The sequence below is a fragment of the Protopterus annectens genome, chromosome 3.part1 (assembly GCF_019279795.1).
Source record: "Protopterus annectens isolate FY-2018-M chromosome 3.part1, PAN1.0, whole genome shotgun sequence".
Taxonomy (NCBI): Eukaryota; Metazoa; Chordata; order Ceratodontiformes; family Protopteridae; genus Protopterus; species Protopterus annectens.
In genome coordinates, this window is record NC_056732.1 from 1,316,996,076 (window position 1) to 1,317,019,550 (window position 23,475).

At 42.5% G+C, this 23,475-nt stretch overlaps 1 protein-coding gene across 2 annotated transcripts in view; it reads left to right on the plus strand.

The window, feature by feature from the left end:
* NAPG (NSF attachment protein gamma) overlaps positions 1-23,475 on the plus strand; it is a 975,476-nt gene that overhangs the window by 509,486 nt on the left and 442,515 nt on the right. For both annotated transcript variants that reach the window (XM_044067357.1, XM_044067358.1), the window contains exon 7: positions 13,645-13,711. In XM_044067357.1, coding sequence (XP_043923292.1) covers positions 13,645-13,711 — 67 coding nt within the window. The remainder of the gene's footprint in view (positions 1-13,644; positions 13,712-23,475) is intronic.

Sequence of the window (23,475 nt, forward strand, 5' to 3'; positions counted from 1 at the left end):
CCAATTTTGGCAAAAAAATACAAAGAAATGAACCATTTCAACAAAATGCAGATAAATATATGTTTAGGTAGAAATGACAAGGGTGTTCCTTAAAAGTTAGGAATCCCCTAATACCAAGATCAGTCCAACAAGTCAGAATGACTATTCAAAGACCTTGTTCTACTCCCCCTACACCTTTCCACATTGGCACCCCCTTTCACTTCCAGAAAGTCTGACTCTCCACTTTCTTTTTAACATATCAGTTCTTAAGATCATTCATTGAGGTTATGATGGCAGAAGGAGGAAATTCTTCCTTTCCAGGTGATAATTCTTCATCCACCAAACCAGACTAGACTGTTCCAGGGAGGAATAGAACCAGTTCATTCTTCCCAGGTTGGGAAAGTTTTTATTCAAGGATGTTTTAGTGCCAAAGAATTAAAATGCTTGGAGAACATCTCTGGGTCTTTCTTCTTAACCGGTTTGTGATGGTGCCCAAGTTCAAAACTGCATCACTTCATAATCTGTTACTTCTTCTTCCCCATTCAAATTTCCTGGTAACACTAGATTTAAAAGATGCTTATCACATCCCTATTCATCCCGGCCTCATGTGTTTCTTAAGGTATTGTGTGTCTGGATCACATTATCTGATATTTTCCTTACCTTTGGACTATCCACTGCACCATGAGTGTTCACAGAGTGTCTAGTTCCAGTTACTGTTCATTGTAGGCTGCAGGATGTCCACATTTTTTCATATTTAGACAACTTGCTTATCTTCGTTGAGTATTTTTCAAAGTATCATGGATCTTTCACTTGGGTGAGTGATGTCTTGCACAAGCTGGGATTCCAAGAGAGCATTCAAAAGTCTTTTTTTCCCTGCTTCACACAGGATTGTGTTCCTGTGACATCCGCTAGATACCTCATTTCAAAGAACTTTTCTTCCACAGGAAAAAAATAGGTCCATATCTAGATCTGTTTCTAAGGGTTTCCCTTCAGACTTTGGTCACTGAGAGTGAATACGTTGGGGTTTTGTTCACACAGCATCTATGATTCCCATTATACCCCTGGTAAGAGTCTACATGAGAAACATATAATGGTATCTGAAGTCACTTTGACCACAACACTAACATCCTTTGTCTTTTCAAATCCCACTGCAGGTGTTTTTCAGAAGAGAAGTTACTTGGTTGAGACAGCAAATATCCTTAAATCTGGGTCTCCCCTTCTCCCGCCCTGTTCCAAAGCAGTCATTGACTATAGACAACCCCATACTGTGCTTGTGGAGCAGTTTCAGGAGGGATAAAAGTGCATGGTATGTAGGACACCAAGGACAGATGGAAGCACATAAATATAAAAGAGATGCTTGCCATGATCAAGACACACAGCTCTCCGAATTGTCTTTGGTTCCTGAGGCCTTTTCAGGTTGTTACAGACAATACCACAGCCATGTGGTACATAGGATTATAGGCTACTAGGCTAATAGCCCTGGGGCCCTTAGAAGCCTAGCCAAAAGTTTATCCCCAAAAAGAAACCTCAGTCAGCACCTGTTGCCCCTGTCAATGAGGGACACAGGTGGAACCCCTGGACAAATTTGTGGTTTCCCATCCACTCATCAGGGTTGCGCTTGAAGAGGGTCAGCGAGTTACCCTGTTTGACAGGTATGGGAAGTCTATTCCAGAGACTGGGCAGCTGCTGGGAGACCAACCTGTTTCTCCAGCAGGTTTTGTTGATGTTGCATATTTGATTTAGGCCTTTCAAGCGGGTAATGCATGAGAAGTTAGACTTACAGATATGGACCACCTCTTGTAGGGCAGGGTCTGATATTGCCTTGTAGACGAGACACAGATCACCTCTGAGCAATCTGTATGATACCAAGAAGAGTGATAGTGATTTGAGCCTGTCCGCATAGGACAGGTGTTGGAGGCCATGAATTCTCTCTCTTTGAGGTATTTCTGTGGCCTGTCCATTTGGTGCAGGTGTTTTAAAAGGTATATACCAAACGGGGTGTTCTGCTCAATTATTGGCCTAATGAAGGAGGGGTACAGAGAGGTAATAACCTATGTTTTTCTGGATGCAATCCCTTTACTTATGAGATGTAAAAGGGTTTTGTGACCACTGCCGCTGCATGATGGTCAAATGCGAGATTCTTGTCAACCTGAGTACCTAGGTGTCTCACCACAGGTTGTGTGCATAGGGGGTTGCAGTTGATGTGGTAATCAGTTGGTGCCGTGTTTTTGCCGAATGATATGATAATACATTTTGTTGCATTTAACTTAAGGCCATTACTGTGGCACCAGTCATCTGTTGCTGTGAGACCCTCTTGCAGTATGTTAATGTCATTTGGGGAGTCAATGACAGCACCCAACTTAGTCATCCGTAAACTTGGTCAGCCACAGGACTTTTGTCTTTGCCTAGACCTCTGAGAAATAGACGCCAAAAAGTAGTGGTCCCAGGACAGATCCCTAGGAAACTCCACTAGTGACAGGTCTGCTGTCGGAGGTGGAGGTGCCTATTTTGACCTTGCTGGTCCTATCGGTGAGCCATTTGGCCACCCACGTGATGAGATAGGGATTTACACCAAGTAGTGGTAGCTTTTCGATGATGCCAGAGTAGGGGATTGTGTCAAAGGCTTTGGCCAAGTCAAGGTGAGCTGTATGTTCATAGGTTCATACTAGGCTATCTGCCCTGGGGCAATTATATGCCTAGCCCGATTTTGTTTGGCTTACGCCACCCCTTGATTTGAGTATACTGTGCCCTTTTTACGGTTTAGTTTACTGTGCCTCTGTCTAATAGTGACACGGAAGTAATCCCCGGAACAAACCTACGATCCCCCATCCACTCATCAAGATTATTCTTGAAGAGATTCAATGAGGTGCTCTGCCTAACATGAATTGGAATTCTATTCCAGAGCGAAGGGAGTCTCTGGGTTATGAATCTGTCCCTCCAGCAAGTCCTATTTATTTCTGTGCTGAGGTTCAAGTCCCTCGAGCGTGTGGCTCTAAGGGATTTAGATTTACTGAGGTGGAGCATGTCCATTAATTCTGGATTGGACATAGCTTTATATGTCAGGCATAGATCGCCTCGAAGTAGGCGGTATGCAACTGAGTGGAGCTGGAGTTTTTTTAACCGAGCAGCATATGGCATCTGTTTGAGTCCCTTGATCCTCTTGGTGCGGCACTTTTGGGGTCTTTCTAATTGCTGCAGGTGTCGGGTAAGGTACATCCCAAAAGGGGCATTGTATTCTATGATGGGCCTGATGAGGGATGAATAAAGGGGCACGATTACCTCTCTTGATCTAGATGTGAATCCTTTCATGATGAGGTGGGCCATGTAGAAGGTCTTTCTAACCACTTTGGCAATGTGGTTGTCAAAGGAGAGATTGCTATCAACTTGGGTCCCCAGATCCCTAATTACTTTCTCTGTACTTAATGGTTTACCGCCTATGTGGTAGTTTCATAGGTTCATACTATGTATGTACTGACTTTCCCTTATCCGGGGCCTTGGTGACCGTTTCAAAGAAGTCAACCAGGTTCAACAAGCAAGTTCTGCTATTGACTAATCCAAACTGGGTGGGGTCAAATGCTTGGAGATCTATGTCCTTATTTATGAGATCCATAATAATACGCTCCATGGCTTTATAGATCAAATTTGTCAAGCTAATGGGGTGATAGTTTCTAAGGTCAGTAGTGGCACCACCTTTGTGCAAGGAGATGACAATGGCACTTCTCCACTCTGCTGGAATGAAGCTTGTACTTAGGCTGTGGTTGAATAGGGTGCTTAATGGCAAAGCTAGTTATTGCTGAAGATGGTGCAGAATACAGCCTGGGATACTATCAAGTCCCATGGAAGCTGTGTTCTGTCCCTTGGATAGGGCCTTTAACACTTGATCTATGGAGATGTGAGGTGTGAGACAAGTATCGGGGATGTCGGATGGGCCTTTGGGGGGGTTAAGGGGTGAAGTTTGCACTGAACCTATCTGTTAGGTTGGATAAGTCAACAGGATCAGTGTAGGTGGTACCATTAAGTACCAATTCGGAACAAATGCCATGGATATTTCTGATGTAACTGAAGAAGGCTTTGTGGTTTCCCTTTGTTTCGGAAGCTAGTTTCAATTCGTAACTGGCTGTGGAGGTTTTCACTAGGGATTTAATTTGCTTGTTGAGGCTGAGGAGGGAGTTTTTCCAATTTGGAATTTGTTCATTTTTACCCTTGGACAACAGTTTCTTCCTTTTGTTGTAAAGCCTGTTGATAGAGGATGTCCACCAGACAAGTTTTGTGTTTCCTTGAGGAGCACATTTAAGTTCTGTTTGGTATAGCTGAGTCCATGCAGTTGTACAGGTGCTTGTATACTGCATTGGCTTACTGTTCAGCATAGTTGTCTGCATCGTCTGGGGGGGGGGTGGTGGTGTGCAGTTATTGATACTCGCCCTTAGGAGGTTGTAGTCAGGTTTTCAGAAGATTTTTAGCCTAGTTACGGCTGAAGGGAGTTGGTGGGATAGAAACTTTGAATGAGACAGACCTGTGATTTGATCTCCCCAGGGAAGAACGTGCTGTGGAAGTGGTGCAGTGGTCACCCATGTTGGTGAGAACCAAGTCCAGAATGTTATCACCCCTTGTGGGGGATGAGATGAGCTGGTCTAGTGCGTTAGAAATGATGAAGTCAAGGAATCAGTGGGTGAGTGCATTAGTGCAGTAATAGTTCACCCATTCTACGGTGGGGTAGTCACCAAGGATCAGGGTGTTAGGTGGTACCTTGGTAGAGTCAAGGAGGTCCAGATACGAGGAGTGGGTGTCCTGAGTCTTGGAGGGGAGGGGTTCTGTAGCTGGCTATAACTTGGATAGGTGTCTTGCTAACTGTTGCACCTGGAGTAATTCCAGTGCATCATGCAGGCAAACCACTCTGGAGGTGTGCCTGTCCTTTAATGAAAATAGAAACTCCATGACCCTTAGTCTTCCCAACCACATTTTGGGGTCAGAATGTGTGGAATGAGGTATAGCCTGGTAAGGCAGGGGTACTCTCTGCAGCCCTAAACCACGTTTTCATGATCGCGCAGACATTGGCATCTTCCAGTGTGAGGTGACCCTCCAATGGGTGCATTTTCAGGTTAAGGCTTCTGGTGTTAAGCAGCGTGACCTTCAATTTGCTTTTCGACAGATTTTTTTATTTTGAAAAATTTGACTTTGAGACATTGCTTAAAAAAAGGCAGAAGGGGGGGGTAAGAGACTTGGACAGGATCTAGAATCCCAGGCGGTGACAGGTGGAGGCAATCTCTGGCAAAGCTTTGAGGCCTGTCAACCATGTCTTCCTAGGCAGACCGGTACTGGATCCCCTTTGAAGACACCAGAAACTAAGCCAATTGTTGAAGTCAATTATTTTTGTTGGTATTGTGGTGGTATTCTTAGTCAAGGTAGGATGCTGCTTAGGGTTAGGGTCATACCTGCCTAGAACACCTCTCTTCATATAATCCAGGGAAGTACATCTCAAGTCATTCACACCTACATGTACAATGACAGAGTCATAGTTGTACCTGTTGTGAAGAGACTTAAATGCATGCGTGATGTGGCGGATTCTGGCACCTGACAGACAACTGACTGTGACCTCCTTGTCAAGCCTGGTGAGGGAGACATTGATGTGTCGCACAATTGAGTTGCCAATGACTAGTATGTTTGGTTAATTTTATGGGTTGCGTTGGTTTATTGTTATGCCTTATGGGCTGTGTTTGTGTTGTCTGCTGTGTGTATTGTGTTTGTTGTTGTGTGTGGAATGTTTGTGAGTGTGTTTTGGAAGTCTCTGTTATTTAGGTAAGTTTTTATTGAGGACCTCTGCACAGGTGGATGTGAGTTGTGCTTGGGTATGTGATGTGGGTGGTGTGGTGTTTGTGCAGACATTCTTGTCAGCAAGCAAGGGGTAGCCAGGTCATACCTCCTTAGCAAACTAGCCATGTAAGCATATGCTATAGCTTCACAGCACAGTCTCACTCTACAGGCTTTCTGCATTCTGTCAAAGCAAAACTGTATGACAGACAAGCTGAGCAGGACAAGGGCAGACACTTATGAATGGTAACTAGATTGAGTGTCTTCCAAGATTTGATCCATCTGTGGGGAACTCCTCAAGTAGACCTGTTTGCCTCCTCTTTGAACAGCAGCTAACAAGTTTCTGCTCTAGGAGGACTGCATGCAAGAAGGCCTGGAAGACCGATGCCTTTTGTATTCCTTCGACAGGAATGTTCCTGTATGCTTCTCCACCATTTCCACTGATATCCAGGGTAATTCTGATGATTCAGAAGGAATCCATCAAGATCATTGTGGTAACGGCCTTCTAGCGCAAGCATTGGTGGGTCTTCCTTCTTTTGGAAATGGTCAGAGGCAATTACCATAAGCTTCCTCACAGAATGGATCTGTTCACACAGGATCGGGGGTCTTTGATGCAACCTGACCTGAATGGACTTCAGTTGGCTGCATGGATGTTAGGGTCTTAATTCCCTTTAAGCACCTGTTTACTGAGGACGTGCAGCAGGTACTAATGGATGCAAGAAAGCCTGCAACCAAAAAATCATATATTAGCAAATGAAAAAGGTTTTCTAGATGGTGCCATAAACATAATCTGCACTCATTCTCAGGGCTAGTTGTTCTCTGGTTTTACCGTATTTGTGTGAGTTAACTTTCCTATGGCCTTTTGTTACTCCTCTGTCAACCTCCTCTGTCAACGTCCATTTATCTGTCATTTCCGCATGTCTACCTATGGATCCTCAATGCATTCCCACATCAAAATGATTTTGAAAGGGGTTTTGCATAAGAGGCCCCTAAGAAAACCCGTGACTCCTCCCTGGGATGTTAATTTTGTGTTAGAGAAATTAACACTTGCTTCATTTGGCCCAGCTAACCTCGCTTATTTGAGGTTCTTAACATGGAAAACGGTTTTACTGTTTGTTCTAACTTCTGCAAGAAAGGTCCGAGTTACAGATTGTTATGATGATTAAACCCGGTCTCATTTTCCAGAGACAGGGTTTCTTTTAGAACTAATCCTTCTTTTATACTTAAAATGGCATCTGAGTTTACAGTAAGAAAAATATCCATCTCCTCGTTTTCTTTCCTGAACTTAAGAGTGAGGGAGGAACGGTACTCCATCTTTCAGATGTTTGAATCAATTTATTTATTTTGAATGTAAAAGGAAGAAACAACCTTTTATCAAAGCAGACCATTTTCAAATGGTTGTCACAAGCTGTTAACTTTTTTATAGTCACCACAACATAACTGTTCCAGACAGGGTCAAGCCCCGGTCTACCAGGGCCTTGGCTTCATCTATGGATTTTTGGAATGGGTTGGATTCTGAAAGTATCTAAAAACAACGACTTGGTCCTCTCTCTATAATTTTACAAAACATTACAAGCTTTATATTCCTTCTATAGGTCTAGATCAGGCATTGCTAGGGGCCATTCTGCAGGGGCTCTTAGACCCTTCTTCTTTCATATCAAAATGTACTATGCTAGGATAATCTACTTGTATAGCTAAGGCTACTGCAGCAGTTATCAGTATGATGACCATAGTGCAGTTGTGTAAGTAAACTTACCATAACAATAGATGACCAAATGATCATTGCTGCAGCAGCCACTCCCTCATTCTATCCCCCTGTTTTTTGGTGTGTTGTTTATGCTATGGTGTGTGCATTTATTTTTTGTTATTTCTAGAATTGTACTTTCAGGGCTTAGCCCCCTCTCTTTGTTTGCATGAAAATTCTGAAGAGCTTGGGGTCCAAACCTGTCTTTTGCCAGCTCATGTCTCTCAAGTGTACATCATTTGGAGTCTTAAAAAGTTCATGTTCCTCGAATTTCCACATTGAAAGGGTCTGTCACACATTCAGGGTTGGGACATTTTTAACTGATAGCCATGGTAACTAGAAGTGAAGCATATTACTTCATTAAAAGATCTTTTTTCATAATTAAAACCATTACATTTTCACCATCCTATGACCTTCCTAGTTCATCTTGTTAGTAATCCGTTTGTATGTGTTCCACATTTTGCCCATTTCTTCCACATTAGGACGGCTAGTGTTCCTCATTTTGGTGATGGATGGTTGAGAGCCATGTGACAGTTCAGCTCACGCTCACTGATAATTTGGGCATGTGGAAGGCGCCCTGAAGTTTGGAAGCTGGTTGGCTGTTACATCCTATGCAGGATGTAACCCATACAGCTAAGGCTGTCACAGCAGTGATAATTCAAACATCCACTGTTATGGTAAGTTTACTTAAACAGCTGTACTTTCTTGAAGACTTGACCTTGCCTCCTATTAAACTTGCCTGTCAGGCTGATTTATGGTTCACTACTTGGAAGACTGTTATATTGAAGCCGCGGTGGTACAGCAGTAGCATTGTTGCCTCACAGCAAGAGGTTCTCTGTTCAATTCTCGGCTGGAGTGCCTTGTGTGTGGAGTCTGCATGTCCTCCCCACGGTCGAGTGGCCTCCGAAAGACATGCGTGAATGGGCGTGCCTTCACTGAAGGTTGGGCGTTGGGCTGGCAACTCGGCACCATAAAAAAAATCTACTGCCAATTATTAGCGGACCGGAGTTCCACTGTGGCGACCCCTAACCGGGTAAAGCCGAAAAGACAAACAACTTGGAAGACTGTTATATTAATTGCTCTAATATGTGCAAGGCGAGTCTCAGACCTGCCAGCTGTCATGGTGGGCCAACCGTATCTGATTCTTCACGAGGACAGGGTTGAGTTATGTCCTGTTCCATCATTCATGCCTGAAGTTGTTTCTGAATTTACCTTGAATCAGGCCACCAATCCCAGTGTTCTATCTTCCCCAGAAGATGAGGAAAAAACATGGTATATACCTTGGGTAAGCGCAGGCAGCTCTGGTAGTACCTTGACAGAATAAAACCCTTTAGAAATGCTGAACTGGTGTTAGTTGTCTATGGGGGTCTAAGAAAGTTCATCCTGTCTCTAAGCAAATTATTGCATGATGGTTGTCCCCTACTATTGTTTTCTGTTACACCCACCATGGTAAATCTCTTCCAGGCAAGGTTAAGGCTCAGTAAACTAGGACCTTATCCTTTTCAATGGCTTATTGGAAAGGGTGGGCTGTAGAAGCATTCTAGAGGCAGCAGCCTGGTCCTCTGTTCATACCTTCACAAAGCACTGCAAACTGGATTCCTTTTCAAGGTAAAGAGTAGTCTTTGCCAGCACAGTTCTTCAGGGGCTCCTGGATTATCCTTTCACCTGCCAGGTAGAGTGAGCTTTGAGAATCTACCCAAAGTGCCACTGAGGCAGTGGGAATGATGAACACAGTACAGCTGTGTAAGTTCTTCTTGCGTGTAACAGTAAATGTTCAAATTCCTTACTACCTCAGCTGATTGGCTGAGTATATCCTGATAGGGAGGCCTTCAGCTGTCACAAAAAGCAGATGCTCAGGATTTTGCGCTTCAGCAAGGAAGGACAGAAAAGTACTTGAAGCCAGGATCATCTGTCAAGGGTAAATTTGCAGCCAATCATAATACTTTATAAAAACCAAAATCAAACAACTGAATCAATGAGGTTGAAACCCACATCAGCTGTGAGCAAACTGTGCTGGGTGCCACCACTGAGGCAGTGAGGAATTCGAACATCTAGTGTTATGAGTAAGTAGGTCTTGTGCAACTGTACTTTCTTTTGAATATCCTGTAGCCTTTCTTCTTCTACTTTGCTGGACAACTGTTTGGGCCTACCCAACATATGATGATTAACTCAATATGAATTGTATAGTGCTGCTGTTTGAAGTATTTACAGCAAAACTAGGTCATGGAGGAAGAAGTAATGTGGGTAGTGTTCCCTTCTTGCATCTCCTCAACTGGCTTCATCAGAGAGTTAGCTTCAGTTGAAATTTGTTGCATAGAAAAAACAATATTGGCATCTACCCATGTCAGTAAAAGTATACCACTAACTCAAATCACTACATAGTTGCACAAGAAGCGAGCACTGACTTTCTGAGATGGAACTCTGCTAAATACGAATGCCTGGATGCAAAGATTTGTGTTCCATGCAAGACTGCATTAAGTTTACTGCCAAAGCCCATATGTGATGATTACTGCCCAAATCACTTTTCTGTCTTAGATGTGCTATTGTGGCAAGTGCAACACACAGTACTTTTATGTATTGAAATGTGTACAGCTCTTTTTACCTATGTTGACGCCTTACCGTGCCGCCAATTACACCTGTTACTTTTGTTATTGTATGTATATATATATATATATATATATATATATATATATATCTATACACACACACTGTGACTTGTGCTGCCTGTAAACATGCTCATATTGTTATCTAAAACTGAGAATTTTGTCTGCATATTTGATTCATGTTTCCTGTTGCTTCAGTTAAGTTATGTCTGCATTAACCAGTTTTTATGATGCCATTAGTGTTATCATGCAGGACTCTGTTTATTTAATTGCTGTCTTAAGCATGCTGTGCCCTTTAAATAAGTGGTGGTTTCCAGTCTTACACGAGTGTGGGCCCAGTGGGAGCTCCTATTAAATGAATGAGTAAGAAATCAACAGTGCCAGTTTAGAAATATTAGTGGGAATGTAAATTAAATTGCAGGATTATCGATGACATGGTAGAGAAGTAGAGCTGTCAGAAATGCAGTATCACAGACCCTTCTTGTTGGGTCCTTTTTGTGCATTTCTTCTCCCCAGTCAGAATTTGACACTTTGAATAAAGGTACATACTTAGAGGTTTTTGCTTGCTTGTATTGACACACACTGATATAATATGACAGTTACATAAGCATGCATGCTGTCCCTAGAGCCATAATTTTTGTTTTGCTTTATTTCTGTCTGCACATTTCAGACCTGAAGGATTGCTTTTTGAAGTAATGTCTTGCAGTCTGTTGCCTAAACAACTAAGTGTCTGAGTAACTGATTACCAACAAGTCACACAGCAGCGTTGCCTGTACTGCATCAGCAAGGAGTATGATATTCATCTCTGCCTGTGATGTCAGGAGTTCAGTTTGTTGCTTGACAACAAAGGAGGGAGACGTTTTTGCCCCACTTGAAAATGGCAGCAGTAGACATCTGTTTATGCAGAGACTGATAGGAAAGTCCTCATCATAGTTTAAAGCATAGATTATAATATTGTCCTAGATTATAATATTGCCTCAGAGATAAACCATCAGAAAGCAGGCATAGGCTTCTCAAGGTAAGTTTGATATGACTTGTTTGAGAGGGAAGACGTATAGGTTCATAGCTAAGTACTAGGCTAGCCGCCCTTCTGGACCATTTTAAGCCTAGCCAGTTTCCCTTAGTAAGAATCAAAACCAACACCTTTTGTCTGTAGATGTCTCTTTGGCATTCATGGTACGTTGTAGTCTGACATCACACTGCTCTGCTTATGAGCGACTGGCTAGAGCCAGTGGCTGACCAGTCTGATTCTAGAGATTCTTTTTTTTTTTTTTTACTCAGAGTAGCATTTTGTATTTAAAAATAAACAGTAATTTTATTTTATTTTTTATTCTGTTTTTGTTGACTGGTAGCCTCTTTATATGGGAGACCATGACTAGGAGAAATTTGGCCAGGGCACCATGAACTTTCCCCTGTTCTTTCTATTAAATGTCACATAATCTTTTACATCCACCTGAGCTATCACTAACTAAGGCAGATGGGACCTCATGTTAAAGTCTCACCTGAAGGTTGACACTTTCAAGAGTGTAGCTTCTCTGTAATGCTACATTGCAGTGTCAGCAGTTTGAAAAATTAATGTAATCACCCAGACTGGGAATAGAACTCCAAGCCTTCTGATCTTCCAACACCAAAGGCATTGTGCGCCGTCTGTTGAGCACTTTGTAATAGCAGCGTATTTCAGAGCCATCTATTGTCATAATATCTATATGGCCCTAGCTGATTATATAATAATTTATCAGCCTTGCACATCAAACCTTGTATGTAGGTAATCTTATCTTTGAATGAAAAGTAATACTGTATTTGGGATACATGTTGCATATCACACTGAGCAAAACTGAAACTAAATTGTTCCTGTGTTTACTCAAAGAATATTCGCTTATTTTTGTGCGATTAGGGAATCTTGAGGGTTAGGAAGTCTGTTTACACCAAAGGTTACATTGTCTTAGAATTTGCATATCTAAAGATTCAGAAGTGTGAGGACAGAGCTCCCATTGAGGAAGTTGTGGGGAGGGAGCTTGCCCTCCTCCAAAAACACTATTGTTTGTAAGCCTACTAAAGTTGACAATAAGCATTGATTTAACTGTTTTGATGACTACTAGTATGATATTGAACTGTTAATTCTCTGTATTTCTTTTGTCACAGCAGATTTTTGTACATTACTCTCTCTTGTGTTTACATTATTTAGACTATCTGATGCTTGTAATGCTAGTAGTAGACATAAGTATAGACCTGTAATAACATGTGATCGCCTAGGTATTGATTTTATAAGGGTAGTTTGTACTGTCTGGCTTAACCAGTAAACTTTTCTCATATTTCTATTGTCCAGTGCATGTTTTCAGATAAATGGAAAACCATTCTTATATTATTTTATAAAATAATGTCAACATATGGCTAATGCCCATATGTATTGAGTTATACAACACTGATCCACATCAAACATCTGCTGTTATCATGAATATATTCACACAACCAAACTTCCCTATGAACAAAGACCTTTCCTTCTTGAAGTCTTACCTACTTAATGATGCAGGTACTAAAACAGATAACATAAAATTAATGACCTAAAGCTTAAGTTACCAGAGCACTTAGTAGCCAGTGTGGTAGCCATTTGAACTGTCGGGACCTGCTTGAGCGAGTGTCTAAATGCAGAGACTGAATGGTCAAAAGATTGGACTTGCATATGCCATTTCTGGGAATATTCACTTTTCTCTGAGGTATGTCGATCATGTAGTTGGTATGTATAAGTTCAGGGAGGGGGTGCGGGAGGGTGGAAACTACCTACCCCCTGCAAAAAAAAAGTTTTAAGGAGAAGTCCGATTTTCGAGATTCGCTGTTCTCCTGTTTTTTTGGTCTTTTCCGACTTTTTGGCACTCTGCTTTTCGAGTGCCAACATTTCATTAGTAAGCCAGCCAGTGTTGTATATAGTGAGAGTCTTTAAGAAACCAGTCACCAAAGCTGTGCATTTTTCAAAGTGAAAATATTAATTTACACTTGACCCACATATAAAATGTAGCATAATGTTTAGGTTGTATAGTTCTGTGTGGTAGATAAACTTTTATTATTTCTTCGAAAAACTCTGAAATTAGGCAGGAAAGTGTGGTCTTTCAAGTATCACTTTGTTTGACAACATTACCACTGTCTTGTCTGATCTGTGCAGGATACCTTTGCATTTACTCCCCACTAGTGATTTATATTGGATAAGCAGGTTTGAAAGTTCAGAATAGGATTTTCATCATAAATTGCTCAATGCCTTGGTGATCTGAGGCAGGCTGAATCAACAGTATTTTTTGCGTATGTCCATTGGTTGGAAGTGGACCAGAAAAATAAGTGCTATAGTATACAGTATTCCCTTCGATAATTTTTTTGAGTTTTGATTCTCTAAATTAATTGCTTGATGCTTTTATGATAAGTAGGTAAGAATATTTGCTTATCTTAATGTTACAGTAAAACAGTTTTTATAAAGTTCAGTTTCACAATGTTATGTTTGTTTACTGTGCTTTTTTATTATAGGTTAATAGAAAATGTTAACTTAGAAAAAGCAGTGGATCTTTATCAACAAGCTGCCTCAGTATTTGAAGTAAGTTGTGTTTTACTTGCATCTTAATACTAAGTAAATTGTGAACTGAACAATTTCTTCAGTCTTCACATTTATCCATTGCTTTCATCCATCAGAGCCCATTTCAGTAATTATGTATGTGTTAGTAAACATGTAATGTCAGAAATACCCTCATAAGCTCTTCTGTGTCAGAAATAAGCTTTGGATGACGTTGACAAGGAAGGAAACGGTATCTTATGAAAAATGTTTTTCCCTTGATATTTGGGTAGTTGTCACTTGTATGCTACAAACCGTCAAGAGTATAGCACCAAGCGGGAGAGACAGTAGAGTCTATGGTGTGTATAATATGTTTATTACATTCACATCTGAAAATCGGGGAGTGGGGAATTGAAGAATTCAAAATATACTGCAACAGGGAAGAACATATATCAAATATAGGGGCGCTGTTAGAACAGAATGTCACAGTGGCCCATTCTTAGCTGTGTCACTAAAGAGGGAACAGTTTCAAGCAAAATAAAAAAATGCCCTAGGAGTCCAGACTTGATGGTGATAGAACTTTAACGTTAACAGTTGTATTACCTGTGGAAAGCAAATACCTCATAAAGATTTTAATTCGTACTGCATTCCTTGCTTAGGCCCAGACCACGGCGTCCCTCGCTGTCGGTTTTGTGCCTTGTTCAACCCCCAAACTATTTGTCGTCGGTCTATATTTGCAGCAAATTATTTTGGTACTCAGTATAACTATCCAGCAATGGCTTTGGTAAGCCATCTGACTACCGATATTCTGAAAAAAACGTAAGGATAAAGACAGACCGCATAAGTCCAAAACTGCCGACGACGCTTCCGTTAAGCTAGTCGCCAGTCCGCTGGTACTCAGTGAGACACTTTTGCAGCCCCTGATACCCACTACTTTAGATTCACAGGCCTCTACTGAGACCCATTCAGAGTCCGGTATGCCACGAGATGCCTCTTCGACTATGGAACCTGCATATGTCTCTACCTTGGATGGGTCCGGAGCCGCTGTGCAGGCACCGGCTTCTGAGGATGTATTCAGTCCTACAGCCTTGCATTTTAAACCAACACCATCTTCTTCTTCAAGGCCTAAAACTCGACCCACGCCTAGAAAACCGACGTCCAAACTGCATGCTCAGGCCCATATGCCTAAAAAACAAATGCTTAGAATGGCTGAAGACCTTATTACCTTAATTAGGGGAAGCCAGCCTTCCCCCTCTAAGAGACCTAGAACTGATTTTCCTTCTCATTCTTCTGATCAGGAATCTGATATTTCTATTTCTTCTGATTACCAGAATTTGCCCCTCTCTGCCTATGAGGATTCTGATGCAGAGGATTCCATTCCCTCTGCTTCCCCTCCAGAAGATTTTTCTTTTGGTGAAACCTTGCATACTCTTAGGGAGCATTTCCACTGGGAAAGCCAGGATTACTGTGACTCCAAAAAGAGGCTTAGGGAATTCTTACTCCTCCCTCAACACAGGCCTTTAGCTATCCCACCTGTTCTGGACATTGTGGATGATGGATGATGCTTTCTTGGAATATAGCCTTTCCCCAGACACTTCTTACCTCCAGCTCCCAGAAAACCTGACCGGTATTACAGAGTGCCTGACTCTCACAAGTTCCTCTTCAAGACTCCTACTGCAGATCCAGAGACCATTTCCCAAGGACCAAAGGCATTAAGGCTACTGCTGCCAAAAACCCTACCCCTTCTGATAGAGATTCTAGAGCCTTGGACAGATGGGGTAAGAAGGTATATACGTCTGCTACTTCGGCCATTAGGGCTTTAAATTGCCAGTTTCATATGTTAAAGTACCAGCAGCATATTATGGGACTACTTAAACAGAAACTGATGTTGATTCCTGACTGTGCTGAACAAAAAAAATTACAGGATTTAATGCATTTTGCAGAACATGTTGGTAAACATACTTTGCAATGTGGTTTTGACTCTTTAGAAGCATCTTGCAGGGCTGCTGTCACTGGGTCTGTACTTAGAAGGCATGCTTGGCTTAAGGAGCAAAACTTGCCAGATCATGTTAAAGCTAAATTACTGGATGCTCCCTTAAACCAAGAGTGTCTGTTTGGCAACAAAGCAGAAGAAGTCCTCAAAAAGATGGAGGAAAATGCTAAATCTATGCAAACTGTTACAAGTACAGCCTCCCAGATTTAGTAGGCATTGGCCTTCAAAGAACTGGTCCTTTTCAAGCTCTTCCTGGCCTTCTCAGTCCAAACCCAGAAACAGCAGACCACCTAGGTTACAGTCGTAGGCTATGCACAGGGCTAAGCAGTGGGGGGCTCCCACTTCCAAAGCAGGAAGTAGTAAGATACCCCCTCACCGGAAAATGGCACAATGACTTAACCTTAACCTTTCCAAGCCCTGCTCAGCTGCCTGCTCCATTAGGAGGAAAGCTTGCCCTGCATGCAAAAAACTGGGAACTCATTACCCAGGACAACTGGGTTTTGAATATAGCTTCCCAAGGATACAGATTCCACTTCCACACCCTACCAACCCCAAATGGCTGGCCAGACCTACCCCCACATCAGTGGGCAGAGGCTCAACAGCAAGTTCTCTCTCTTCTAAATATCAGGGCTATTTAACCTGTCCCAGCAGAAGAAAGGGGACAAGGTTTTTATTCAAGACTTTTCCTGGTACCCAGAAAAGGCAGCTCTTGGCGTCCTATCCTGGACCTCTCTATTCTAAACACTTTCTTGGTAATCCCAAAATTCAAGATGCTAACACTTCAACAGCTGCTTCCTATGATGGGCAAAGATGCCTGGTTGGCAATCTTAGACTTAAAGGAAGCTTACCTGCACATTCCAATAAGGGAATCTTGCAGGAAATACCTACGCTTCAGGGCAAGCTCCATGCACTTTCAGTTCTCTGCACTTCCCTTTGGCTTATCTACTGCGCCCAGGGTATTCACAAAGTGTCTAGCTCCAGCCATTGCAATTTGCAGGCAGAGAAATATTCAAATATACCCATACTTGGACGATTGTCTGATTCAGGCAGAAAAGCTGGAATTGCTATTAAAACATTTGGCATTCATAAAGAAACTTCTACATTCACTGGGGTACACCATAAGCGAAAAAAAATCTCACCTAGTACTCTGCCAACAAATTGTATTCCTGGGAGCAAGCTTGAATACAGCTTCCCAGATGGCTTTCCTCACTCCAGAGAAACTAGTTTATTTGATAACCTACTTCAAACTACTGGCCACAAAGACCCAGCCATCTGCAAGGAAAATTCTGCAAGCCCTGGGGTTCATGGCCTCTTGCATTCTACTAATTCCATATGCAAGACTGCATATGAGGAAACTGCAATGGTATCTAAAAAGCCTATGTTGTCAACATTCTCAGAACCTGGAAAAAATTATTCCTACCATTCCATGTATAAAGACAGAGTTCCTTTGGTGGGCAGAGGCCTGCTACCACAACAAGGGGCTCCCTTTTACTCTACCCCGTGCTGCCCAAACCCTAACAGATGCATCAGACTATGCATGGGGGGGCTCACTTGGCAGGGCAGTGCATTCAAGGCAAATGGAACCCGAGACAGATGCACCTGCATATCAACCAAAAAGAAATGTTAGCTGTACAGAACTCCCTGACAGCCTTCAAGGACCACATTCTTCCAGGATAATTATTGGTAAAGACAGACAACACCACAGTTATGTGGTACATAAGCAGGGGGGAACCCACTCGTACCCTCTCTGCAGACTAGCCATGGCTCTGTGGAACACAGCCTTGAGCTACCAAGTGCACCTACAAGCTCAATTCCTGCCAGGCAAGCTAAATTCACTGGCAGACGACCTAAGCAGATACCTCATGGACCCACACGAATGGAAACTGGAACCAAAAGTATTCAACCTCTTGAGGAACAAATGGGGGACTCCAGAGATAGACCTGTTTGCCTCCCCTCAGAACTACCAATTGAACAAATTCTGCACAAGGACTTCCCACAGTCAAGCTTGGAAAGTGGATGCCCTGTCCTTTACCTGGGAAAACCTCTCAGTTTATGCCTTTCCCCTTTTGCCTCTCCTCTCGAAGGTTTTGCTAAAGATCAAACAGGACAAACCAAGGACAATACTAATTGCACCAGGCTGGCCACGCCAGCACTGGTACCCCCTATTGCGTTGTATGACACTGCTGGAACCATGGCACCTGCCTCAGACCCCTTGCCTGCTGTCCCAGAAGGCGGGCCAGATTCTGCACCCAGGGCTTCAAACCCTGAACCTTGCAGCCTGGCTAATTCCTTGAGCTCTCCAGTAGCATCCCTCAATAAGCAGGTGCTACATGTCATTCTGGAGGCAAGGAGGCCTAGTACTAGAAATCCTATGCTGAAAAGTGGAAAAGATACTGTTCCTGGAGCCAGACTCAGGGGATGGGCACAACAGTGCCCAGCTTACCGCATATTCTTCAGTACTTAACAGAAATGCTCCACAAGGGCCTTTCTTTCTCGTCAGTTAAAATTCATGCCTCTGCTATTTCAACACATTATAATACTTAACCACCCCTCTTCTCTCATAGGTTCATAGATTAGTACTAGGCTAACTTCCATTTTGGGCCATTTAAAGCCTAGCCAGTTACCCCATGTGAGAATCAGACCTTGCACCTTGTGTCTTTAAGGTAAACACCTTAACCATTATGTCATCCTCATCCCCTGCTAAAGCAATTCCTCAGAGGGGCGAAAAATTTAAGACCCCCCCCCGCCCCAGGAGAGCCCCTACTCCAGCCTGGGACCTTAACTTTGTATTTTGAGCCAGCTTGCAACTGCAGAGTTGAAATTCCTTTCTTGGAAAACAGCCTTCCTTCTAGCCATCACTTCAGCAAGAAGTGTGTCTGAATTATAGGCCCTCATGGCAGTGGAGCCCTTCATTATCTTCCATGCAGACAGGGTTTCCCTCAGGACCAATCCTTCCTTTATGCCCAAGGTGGTGTCTAGTGTGACCCCGAATCAGTCCATTCATTTGCCTACCTTTTTCCCAAATCCACAAACAAAGGAGAATGAGTACTGCACTCTTTGGATGTGCACAGACAACTTAGATTTTATTTCGACAGGACTAAGCCTCTCAGAAAATCTGAACAGCTGCTAGTGGGCTTTGCTGCAAGGGCAGAGGGGAAGGCCATTTCAAAGAAAACCATTTCTAAGTGGATAGCCCATTGCATTCATTTCTGCTATAAGCACCATGGAAAACCAACCCCACAGGGGATAAGATCACATTCCACCAGGGCGGCTTCTACCTCTACAGCCTTTCTCAATGGTGTCCCTACCCAGGGACATCCTAGAAGCTGCTACCTGGAACTCTGTACATACCTTCACCAAGCATTACCACATGCCTATTTTTTCTGTATCCAGAGCTGGTTTTGCCACTGCAGTCTTGCAGGGCTTAATAGCTGGCCTAATTCTCTCTAACTTCCTCCTCCCTTCCTTAGCTTTGGGAATCAACCCAAATGTGATGACTGCAACAGTGAAACACGAGGAACATAGTACAGTTGCCTACACTTACCATAAATGTAGATGCAGTCCTGGTTACCCTCCCTCCAGCCCCCAGACTTCTCTTGGCTCTACCTTTCCTTCTTGTTTGGTGTATTTAAGCTTTCTGGTGTATTTGCTTTTTGTTGGATGGGTACCATAACATATATTTGCTTCCCATTGTGGAGGCACCTGACATCTGGGGCAAGAAAAACTGATGTAATGGCGTCGGCTGAATGTTTTATACCCCTGATGACCTGATGTCATGGAAGAAGAGACAGCATCCGACGCAGGAATCCAAGAGTCTGGTATTCAGGCTGACTGAGGGCTGCCTGCAGGCAGATAACCCAAATGTGATGACTGCAACAGTGAATACACTCTAACATCTACATTTATGGTAAGTGTACACAGCTGTACTTTCCACAGATTGGAGTGTCTCTGGGACACAAATCTGTCCTGACAACGAGTCCTATTGATGTCACAGACCAGGTTGAGGTCGCTTGTGGTGGGTTACTCAAGTGGAGTTTGACTTGCGGATATGCAGCAGTCCCATCAAGATGGGGTCTGAGATTGCTTTATATGCCAGACCAGAGGGTTACCTCTGAGGAGTCTCTATGAAACTGAGTGGAGGGGCAGGGCTTTTAGCCTGTCTGTGTAGGGTAGATGTTTTTAGTAAAAAAATGTGCATATTAATTTAACTAGGCTCAAGTGCCCTTTTGCGGATTAAGCCAGGAGGAGTCGAACGTTATACTACAGGATGAGCTATTAGCTTGTAAATATTCTTGTTACTACCACTCTGAATATAAAGTTGAAGTTTGTGACATAGAAAAACTGTTATTGTGTGAATTTCACAGACTTAAAACATCACATGCATTTGCCTACACTGCAAAGCTTAATATACTGTGTGAAACTTTACAGACCAGCAGCGTAACTCAAATGGTTAATGCTGTGATCTACTATAAATATGTTCTTGTAGTCCTGTGTTTAACTCTGTTTATTAATTATTTACTGGGTAGGTAGGATGATTCAAAATGGACCTATTTCAAATCTTGACCTGAGCACTAGGCAAAATTAGTTAAAGCAGTTTCACAAATACCTGTCAGAGATGCATCTTTTATGACGGAATGTAAAGCCTGTGCATCATACTTTACTAGGTGGGGATTCAAGAAGAGAGAAAAATTATTTTATGATGCATGGTTTAACTAAAATCTAATCACGTGGATTGTTACCAAATCTTATAATACACTCTAGTTACAGTACATCAGGTTTAGCTCATATACATTAAGAATCTGTTAACTTATAGTAGCGAAAAAAAGGATAGGATCCTAACTAACCAAAAAACGTTACAGCTGGTTTGTACCTGTCAGAAGGAAATATATTTCTAAATGTCTAAGTGTAGGATGGAATAAAGTAAATGCCAAGGGTAAAGGAAGGCTGTGCCAAATGAAAATGCAGAAAGTAAGACTGGTAGGTGTTGTCTCAGCAGTATGAGCTTGGAAAGGTATGAGGCAAACAGAGGAATAGTTAGGGTTAGGGTGAGGATAACTGCAGTTGGGCAGAGGACTTGTAAGGATTTAGGTAAGGTAGTACTGGGACGTAATGCGGTAGAAGGAGGAATAAAAAGGGGAACATAACTGTATACTATAGAGGACAGGGTTGAAATGAAACATGGGAAGCGGTAGGCAGGGAAATCTTTAATAATTCAAGTGCTTAAAACACGTACCACACAATACAGAATTTTGATTAAAACAGTAACAGACTTAATAACAGTGAACATTGCAGGAGTGACTCCTAAACTATTAGCAAATTAAGTGAAGCTGTAAGCTTGACCCTTCAAGAACTTTCTGAAAGAAGCTCATAATCACAATACCATATCCAGAGAGGTAGTGAACTCCACAGGACCTGCATCTAATATGAAAAAAATAATCTGTTTTCTGTGAAAATCCATCACCAACACTCTTGTAGCCAATAAGGGCTGGTAAACAGAACAGTAAGCTCTTTATGTAATTATATATTTGTTTTGTTTGATTGTTTATTTAACTGGGTTGGGTAAGTGGACTGCTTTAAATTCCTGTTTCAGCTAACATCCCACCACCACCACCACCATCATCATCTCTATCCCTTGTTTACCTAAAACATAAAAAGTAAATCTGTGAATATGCCTCACCGTTGACTTGTGACTCCACTGTAGCCTTGGGCAGGCTATAGGAACACTCACTTTCTTTTGCCTCCATATCCTGTTTTCATAGTTACACAACTGTGCATGACACAAGAGTCAGATACATCCTCTGGGACTGTACCCACTGCCTGATTCAGGTATGAGAGAACCAGATTCTTTATGGGTACAGAATCTGTTGTCAGTGTTAATATCTCTCCCCCTGGGAATTCTCTCAGTAGTGCAGTGCATGCAAAAAGAGACCGAAAACCCACCACATTACATCTCTGATTATGTTTTCACCTCAGCTGGTAGCGATATCTGGAGCCATTATTTTTTCAGTTGATTACAGGGTGCAAACCCAGGTTATGAGTAATGTTGGGACTTCTACCCCAGAATCCTAATTTTGAAGATTATCTGGAATCTGAGGTTTTGGAAGTGTCAGAGTCTGATCAGTCAGTTTCCTGTAAGGATGAACAGGTTCAGAAACCCAAATAGATGTTTTCTTTTTACCAAACACTGGTTTATTCATTTGGGAGCAGCAGCATCACTTGCCCCTTGAGATCAGGTTATATGATCTTTTGGAGGATGAGGCTATGGATGTGGCCACATTCCTTCCTCTGATCCCAGCATTGGAGGATGTTTTTACGAAAGCTTGCAATTCTCTCTTGAATGAGCCTCTGCCTAAAAAGTGTTTAATAAATTTGGGGTGTGCTCAGCCATGCCTGGCCTCTAAGCCCCCCTTGTTCATAGGTTGGTATTAGGCTATCAGCCCTAGGGCCTAACAAGCCTAGCCATAACAATTCCCTGGCTATTTCTTCCCACACTATTTACTTCCCTGGACTCCTGTTAGCAGACCCTGCTACTTTGTCTGCAGCAACCTAGGCTAACATAAAGATCATGTCTTCATCTAATCCATCCTTCAAGATAAATTATGCAGGTGGCTAGAATCTGAGGGAAAGAAGCTGGTGCTGTCCAGGATGGTAGCTTTTAAACTGTTTGACTGCCAGTGTTTTGTGTGGAAGTTGTGCTGAGGTGTATGTGTAGTTTACACAAGTTCCCTGCATCGACACCTCTGTCTAATGTGGCTAAAAGGTTGTTTCCAATGTTTCTCGTGTGTCTAAACATGCTTTAAAAAGTGACTTGTAGGGAGCTGATACTGTGTCTAGAAATGCAATGATGTCTGTGTTAAGAAAGTATGCTTGGTTGATGGCTAAAACTTTTCTGATAAGTTAAAAAATGAGATTATGAATGCTCCACTTGATTATGATTGTGTGTTTGATACAGCAGCTAATCAGATCCTAAAACACTGGGATGACAGTCAGAGGTAAACTCATGCACGGGGTGTCTAAAATGCTGCATATCCCCAAGTTACCCCTACAATAAACAGGATAATTTTCAGCAGCCCAATACACAGAAGTCCCAAATGAACAAAAAGCAAGGCACCAAAAGGAAATGGCAGGATGAGAACTCCACCCAACCTAACAAGAGAGCTTTCTTTCCCAAAAAGGATACCCCCCCCCGCACCAGCCTATGAGTGTGCCAAGACTCAGCACCCATAATTTGCAAGTTCATGTCCAGTTGGCTCATCTCGAAACTTGGCTCTCAACAAAGCAGCCTGACCTTCAGTGGTTTCTAACAAATGGGTACTTAGCATCGTAGGCAGAGGTTACAGGTGGAAGTGGAAAGAAAATCTGCCTCTGTTCATAGGGGTGCCCACTCACCCATTGGACCAGAGTTTATTCCCTCCTATTCTTAGGCAAATGCTGGACTTAGGGTTCATAGAGCTGGTCCGTCCTTTGGCAAGAATGAAAGGTTTCTACTCCAGAATTATTTTGATTCCCAAAAAAGAACTGTCATGGAAACCGGTGCTGGACCTGTCCTTCTGAATACTTTTGTCAAGGTCCCCAAGTTCAAGGTGCTTCTTTTGCTAGACTATAGCTTCATGGTGACCCTAGACTTAAAGGATGCATAGCATCATATCCCTATTGCTTATTGTTTCAGGAGATATACGAGATTTGTTATGTCTGTCTCACACTATCAGTTCTCTACATTGCCCTTTGGGCTATCCAGTACACCTTGAGTGTTTTACCAAATGCCTTGCTCAAGTATAGTCTCACTGCTGGGCTGTTGGCATTCACATTTTTCCTT